Source organism: Cibotium barometz, chromosome 41 (genome assembly GCF_041138505.1).
Source record: "Cibotium barometz isolate CiBa-2024 chromosome 41, ASM4113850v1, whole genome shotgun sequence".
Lineage (NCBI taxonomy): Eukaryota > Viridiplantae > Streptophyta > Polypodiopsida > Cyatheales > Cibotiaceae > Cibotium > Cibotium barometz.
This window is the reverse complement of record NC_141086.1, coordinates 24,126,316-24,133,697: the sequence shown is the minus strand read 5'-3', so window position 1 is coordinate 24,133,697 and position 7,382 is coordinate 24,126,316. Positions and strand designations below refer to the sequence as shown.

Below are 7,382 nucleotides of genomic sequence, written 5' to 3'. Positions count from 1 at the left end.
TTGTTAGTCTTCCCCATTCCCAAGCCTTCATCATCATGGGAATGGCTCATCTTTGCATCATTTAAGCCCTCACCGGCATCGGAAAGCCTCGTTCTTCCTCCATTTAAGCCCTCATCAGCATGGAAAACACCGAATTCAGCTTCATTCAAGCCCTCATCAGCATGGAGATTTCTCAACTTAGTATCATCGAAGCCCTCATCGGCATGGAAATCCCCCATTTTACTATTATCCAAGCCTCCAACACCATGAAAACTATCCTTTCCTGCATCATCCAAGCCTCCAACACCATGAAAACTTTCCTTTCCTGCATCATCCAGGCCTCCACCATTAAAACCATCCTTTCCTGCATCATCCAAGCCTCCAGCACCATGAAAACTACCCATTTTAGCATCATCCAAACCCCTAACACCATTAGAACTACCCACTTTAGCATCATCCAAGCCCCCAACACCATGGGAACTACCCTTTTTAGCATCATCCAAGCCTCCAACTCTATGAAAATTACTGGTTTTGGCTTCATCAAAGCCCTCAGATAAACCGAATCTGGTCTCCAAATCATCCCTTGTTACTGTTGATGAACCCCAATTCCTGTCTTCTAGAGACACGTAGAGACCCATCTTCGTCCTTGCCATAGCCAGAGGGTCACCCAAAACAAACACTCCACTCACACCAGTGAGCAAAATCTGCTTAAATTTATGTCTCACCATGCCCAGCAGCATCTGATAACAAGCCCACCTTCTCAATTGCAAGGGTGGATTATCAATAAACCCTTGTAGATTATCATCTGGATTAAGCTCTGAGACATCAAATCCCACTATAGAACCCAATCCAAATTGCACTAAGCCATCATCAAATACTGTGTTTGAATGAGAATTATTGCAGTTACCACGACGATTCTCATAGTTAAGGCCCCAAATGGGCTCATTACATGGGCTAGCTTTGCCGAAGGCTTTGTAATTAAATGGGCTAATTGTGGAATTTGAATGTAGATTATCATAATTATGGGATAAATTAGATACAGATTGATCTGGTGAGGCCAAGCTTCTTCTATTTTGTGATAATAATTTGTGGAGGAATGTGCTCTCTTCATGGATGGCCTCCACCATAGCTGCTGGTAAGCCATTGGTGAAGGTGAAGAGCAGCAACATATCTGCCCTTGCAGTCATCCCACTCCTGTGAAAAGTTCTCAAAAACAGTCTAAATTCTTGCACAGATGTGTTTTCTGCAACATGGGCAACCACAAGCTCATCCATGGCCATGGTGCCCCTTATGAAGACAGTGCCAAGCCCATGCAAAGCAGGCCTTGCAGCCATGGCTGGAGAAAATTCTTCTGAAAAAGATGGGTTTGGGCCATGGATTGACAGAGAGGGAGAGGGGTTGTGGGCATGGATTGAATGCAGAGAGGGGGTGTCACCATGGTTTGGTGAAGAAAAAGATGGGTTTTGGGCATGGAGTGGTTCAAAAGAGGGGGGTTTGCCATTGATTGATGAAGAAAATGAGGGGTGTTCACCATGGGTTGGATCAGTAATTGAGGATGTAAATGAGGTGGTTTTGCCATTAATCAATGATGAAAATGAGGGATTTAGGCCATTAATTGGATGATCAGAGAGGGTTTTGCCACTGATTAATGTGGGTTTTCTGCTAGGGTTTGAATCAGAGGAGGGCTGTTTGGCATAAATTGAGGAGGAATCCAGGTTGCTGAAGTGCAGCAAGACAAGAATGGCGATGATAAAAGCACATATGCAGCTGTAGATTCTTACATACACCCTCTGCTGATTAGTTTCACAAACCTTCTTTTCAACCCAGCAAGAATGCTTTCTACAGCAAGCTTTGGAGACTAGGGGCGTCCTCATAGTTCAAAACTTTGCTGTTAATCTCTCGCTTAATTGCCTCCCTTGAAGCTGCTAATCTCTCAGTACGTGGCAGCTCACTTAATCACCTCACTTGAAGTTAATCCCCAGGCTTAATTAGCCCTCGCTTGAAGTCTAATCCACACCATAACCTTTCTTAAGCAAATCTTTTCTCAGGTAATCACCTCCCTTGAAGGTAATTACAGAACACTTAATTAAACGCAGATCCGAAGCCCTAGTATGATTGAAATCTATCTACATTGTATATTTCCATCATACGGCTCCCATTGGCATCTTTCAATGGCCAGCATTGCTTGTCTTTAAGTTTCAGTCACAACACCTTGTAACGAGGAAAAGAAGATCCTGGAAAAAGGTATATATATATATATGTGTATGTATGTATGTATGTATGTATGTATGTATGTATGCGTGCGCGCGTGCGTGTAGATACATAGATAAATAGATAGATAGGGGGTCATGTGAGCATGCACGCCCACACACTAGTTTACGCATCTGGAGATCCTAAGTTCAAGTCCCATTCCCCACACCTCGATGCCATCATATATAGATAGATAGATACGGGGGTCATGTGCACTTGCTTGCTCACACACTACTTTAGGGCATCGGAACATCCTAAGTTCAAGTCCCATATGGGTCGTGTGCATCCATTGTTCCCAACTAACATCTGCTTATGTAATCACTCAAGCATCAAATGCTTTGCTACTGAGACAAACTTTGATTCAAGTCCAATCTCTTGCACCTTGATGACGTTGTTTGGATCACACACATTCCTTAAGGCACCTCCCAAACATCCATCACAGATTTCTTTGGATCACATCATCCAACTATAGCGGCCCAATAGGAGTAGTAGCAGGACCACTTAGGTTCACGACGGCTTATATGGATGCATGATCATCTAGCCCCACTAATGAGCGTGTTAAAGGTCCTGTCCCTTCACCGAAAAGTTCTAGATCGAGGATATCCTTTGACGACATGGGGAGCTCCCATCATAGTTGAGAGATAAGGGGAGATGCTATGGCTATTTTGTATTCTATTCTAGAGGAGGATGGTTGTCATTGTATGAGCACACATTGTCATCATACAGTTAGTTTATATATCTAGTTTCATACAATTTTTTCTTTTTTGTGGGTACATTGTACTACCTTTTTGGTCCATAGACACTTTGGGTCTTTTTAAAAAGTTAGTATATTTTAATACTCTCTCTCTCTCTCTCTCTCTCTCTCTCTCTCACACACACACACACACACACACACACACACACAAGGAAAAAAATATATATCATGCCCATCCATATTCTTCTTCATGCTTCACTTGAAGTACTAGACCTTATCTTTTGACCTTTTCAATCTACCATGGACCTTATTCAACCTCGTCCTTTATAATTTACATTTTCTTTATTTTTTATGTCACATGTTTTATGTGAACTCTCTCTCTCTCTCTCTCTCTCTCTCTCTCTCTCTCTCTCTCTCTCTCTCTCTCTCTCTCTCTCTCTCTCTCTCTCTCTCACACACACACACACACACACACACACAGAAAACTAACCAATTAGTCCTGCCCATCCACATTCTTCCTCATGTCACAAGTTTTATGTGAATTCTCCCTCCCTCTCTCTCTCTCTCTCTCTCTCTCTCTCTCTCTCTCTCTCACACACACACACACACACACACACACACACACACACACACACACACACACACAAAATTAACCAATTAGTCCCGCCCATCCACATTCTTCTCATACTTGATTGAAACTACTAGACCTTCTATTTTGACCTTTTCAATCACCCATCGATTGAGTTCAACCTTATCCTACCCTTTCTTGATTTTGTATGTCACATGTTCATGTGAATCCTCTCTCTCTCTCTCTCTCTCTCTTGGAAAAAAATATAATTAATCAATCCTACCCATCCACATTCTTCTAAAACTTCTCTTTTTATTTAATCATCATCCCTATTCAACTTCCTCATTTATAATTTATTTTTCTCTTGATTTTTGAGGTCACATGTTCATGTGAATCCTCTCTCTCTCTCTCTCTCTCTCTCTCTCTCTCTCTCTCTCTCTCTCTCTCTCTCTCTCTCTCTCTCTCTCTCCATATATATATATATATATATATATATATTTGGTAGCATTTTTACATCATGCTTATATGTTAAGATGTGTATCCTCAATTGATATGCCAAGTACCTTTCTATGCCATTCCCAGCACTAATTTTTTTAAATTCACATTCTATTTTAGTCTTTATAATCAACAATAAACCTTATCCCACCTTGTCAAGTCAAAGTTATCCTTTTCTTGCTTCTCCATGTCAATATGCCACTCTTTTGCTGCTTTTTACCTCTATGGTCTTTCTCCAATCAATATTCTTTACTATCATTTGTACTTTTCATGATTATAGACATGCCATAATCTATATTTGAAATTTGTCATGACTACTTCTATAAAGGTGCACTTAAAAGAACCTTAATGATGTGCTTTTAACTCAAACTTGTACCTTTAATTTAAAATTTATAGAGAGAGAGAGAGAGAGAGAGAGAGAGAGAGAGAGAGACTTTTTAACATCGTACTATGGGAAGTGAAGGACATGTTGAATATCAACTCCATGAACTAACCATTTCTGCCACATTTGGGCGGTAGAAGGGTTAGCCATTTTTGTTTTTTTTACCCACAGACCCAATGTGTGTGTAAGAGAGAGAGAGAGAGAGAGAGAGAGAGAGAGAGAGAGAGAGAGAGAGAGAGAGAGAGTTCTATTAATGTATACAGGAGGCCAAATTGGCATGTGAGGCCAAGAAGGTACAATATGTACAATGTGTAATAAAGGATGTGTGTGGCATCTCCAAGAGTTATAGTAAATTGAGTAGATCAATGTAATAAAGCATATATTTTACTAGTCTAGTGAGGTTGGTGGCTTTAGTAGGGTTTCAAAGTCAACCCCTATAACGGAAACTGGGTTACCAAGATGAATCTTTTTTTAAGGGATGAGTGGTGAGATCCTCTACATTGTGCATGGCCTCCTCTTAGTAGTGGATGATGTGGGTAACGAGTCCATGGGTGTTCGAACATAGTGAATTGTCTTGAGGTCATGATGAAGACTCCTTGGGGTGGAGATTTCTCAAGGTGTTCTCTAGTTGGGTTTGTGATTGCATCTCCTCCTCATTATGTGTTGATGCTTAAGGTTGACAATAATGTCAACCGGAACAAATCTATGGTCCTTTATCCAATGTAAGCATGGAAGCTCCAAGCCATGAGAGAGAATCTTGCATTTTGAGAAAACATGAAAATGAGATAGAACTATTTTTAACTCCACACCTTGAGGAGAGAACCCACAATGATAGATATCAATCTTTCACTTTATTCGATCACAATGCTAAGGACTCTCTTTATAAGAACAAGCTAAAAGTACATAAAAGCTATTTTTAAGCAACCAACATGTATTGAATCATTTTGTATAAGTATCCATATGGTAAGCGGAATATTTAACACTTGCACTATAAGTTGAACACTTTTTGTACAATTTCATGTGCACTTAGGTGATATCTTACACTATAAGTTGAACACTTTTTGCACCATTTCATGTGCACTTAGGTGATATCTTGTGTTTCTTTAACAAATGATATCTTGCATTTCTTCACTAAATGACCAGGGCTGATTTTCATGGCACTTAAAAAGCTTATCAAGCTTGCCTAGTTTTGTTCTGTAAAAAGTGGTTATACTTACTTATAGTGGCTTTGGAAGCCTATGTAAACTTTAGTGTGGCAAGGGAAGCTTTTGGGAATCCAAAATTATATTTGCACTAAATTGATGATTAGTGTGCCTTACATATAGAATCACTAATGTGGAAAAAAAATGTTTTAATGATAGAAACCATTCTCTAAAATTTACATGTATATTTTCAAAACATTAAATATTTTTTTAACTAAAACCTTCAAAACTTTTTAATTTTGAAGCCTTATAGTGTGGACATTGTAGGTATTATCAAAATTCAAGAGTTGCAAATAGACTAAACTCCAAGGTCCCTTTTTAGCACTAAAATTCAAACCCAAAATGGAAAATATACATAAGCATCTATTGCTCCAGAACAATAGCAAGGAGGTTGTCAACCAATAAACCATCACCAAGGATGGAAAAAAAGAAGAAAAAATGTAAAAGGAAGACAAAGAAAGCTTTAACTGATGACACAAGAATAGGCACGCATCAAAGCCACACACGGTACACATCTAAAATCCAAGAAGAAGCTTCCAATCCAAGGAGACATGTTAACCCCATCAATACATTGATGAAAGTTTCAATGCAAGTCAAATTTTAACTAAGGAAGCATTCATCAATGATGCCAAGGATGCACGGATCAACTACAGGAGTAATGTGTGTGTATTACAATGCTTTGACAACACGGGCAAGCCTTAACTTAGGATTAGATGCCCACAAGATGGGCCCACATGGTGTAAAGTGCCAAAACCAAGGTCAAATATAGATGGATTAAAGTCTATATCAACCAAAGATGGGTTTTAAGCACCCCCAATAAATAAAATCCAAGAGAATGACAAAAGGCCATCTTCAGCTTTGCAAACATTATGGACTACTATTAAATGCCTGTCATGGCACTAAGGTATGCCCAAGGATGTGCCTTGGCCTTATTTTTGAATTAGGAGCTTAGGGGGGATAAGGAGTTAGAGACTAGACTAGTGTGGCCTTATCTACTTAATTATGAGCTTAGGGAACAAGGAGTTAGCCGTCTGGACTAAGGGAGTTATGAGACCGGCCAATCAAGTGTGAATGCCTTAAACTTAAGTTATATAAAAGTCTAGATCTCTACAAACAATCAATACACTTTTTGTGTTCATTTTAACTTTGGGAGCTCTAATGAATATTTCCCTCTTATGGGTGCTTCTCGCATGCGAGGAAGAGCTTGGTGCTTTACCAAGATCCCAATCATACACCATACATGGCTGCTTAAACTAGTCATAGTACTCTCTCTCCAGGTTGCACTCTGCCCCCTCCGACCTACAAAAATGTTGCCACAGGCCACCTTCTAAGATCTCAACTGTGTAACTACCATCCTTGTGCTCTTCAATTTTGTTGCTCAATGCTTCAATCGTGCAATCCACTGTGATTCCCTACTACGCCCTCCTTGCTAAGACTGGTAATGGTTGAAACTGCAACCTTCTCCTACTACTTCCCCTGATAGCTCTGTTCAACAAGGTTCCTCCAAGAAATATCCTGAAAGTGCTTGAGAATACTGGTGGATTTTGAGCATCCCCAACACTTCCTGCTTCTGCATTAACATTTGAATCACTATTTAAAATTGGAATGCCCGAATCAAATTCAGATTGTACCGAACCTGTCGGAATCCCTTCTCCTGGAACAACATCCACAAACTGATCATGTACTTCTTCCTCATCATCAATATCCTCTACTTCTTGATCCAATGTTTCCTCCTAAATATGAACACCACGATGTACTTCATGCAAAGCATGCTTGATAGGATGGATGAAAGATTTCAATTCATAGTGGACA

At 39.8% G+C, this 7,382-nt stretch overlaps 1 protein-coding gene across 1 annotated transcript in view; it reads right to left on the bottom strand.

Moving 5' to 3' along the window:
• LOC147614798 (uncharacterized) overlaps nucleotides 1-2,160 on the bottom strand; it is a 3,025-nt gene extending 865 nt beyond the window's left edge. Inside the window, exon 1 of the mRNA XM_086780149.1 lies at nucleotides 1-2,160. This exon is cut by the window's left edge and continues 865 nt beyond it. Coding sequence (XP_086636275.1) covers nucleotides 1-1,853 — 1,853 coding nt within the window. The 5' untranslated portion in view covers nucleotides 1,854-2,160.
• Nucleotides 2,161-7,382: the final 5,222 nt, after the last annotated feature.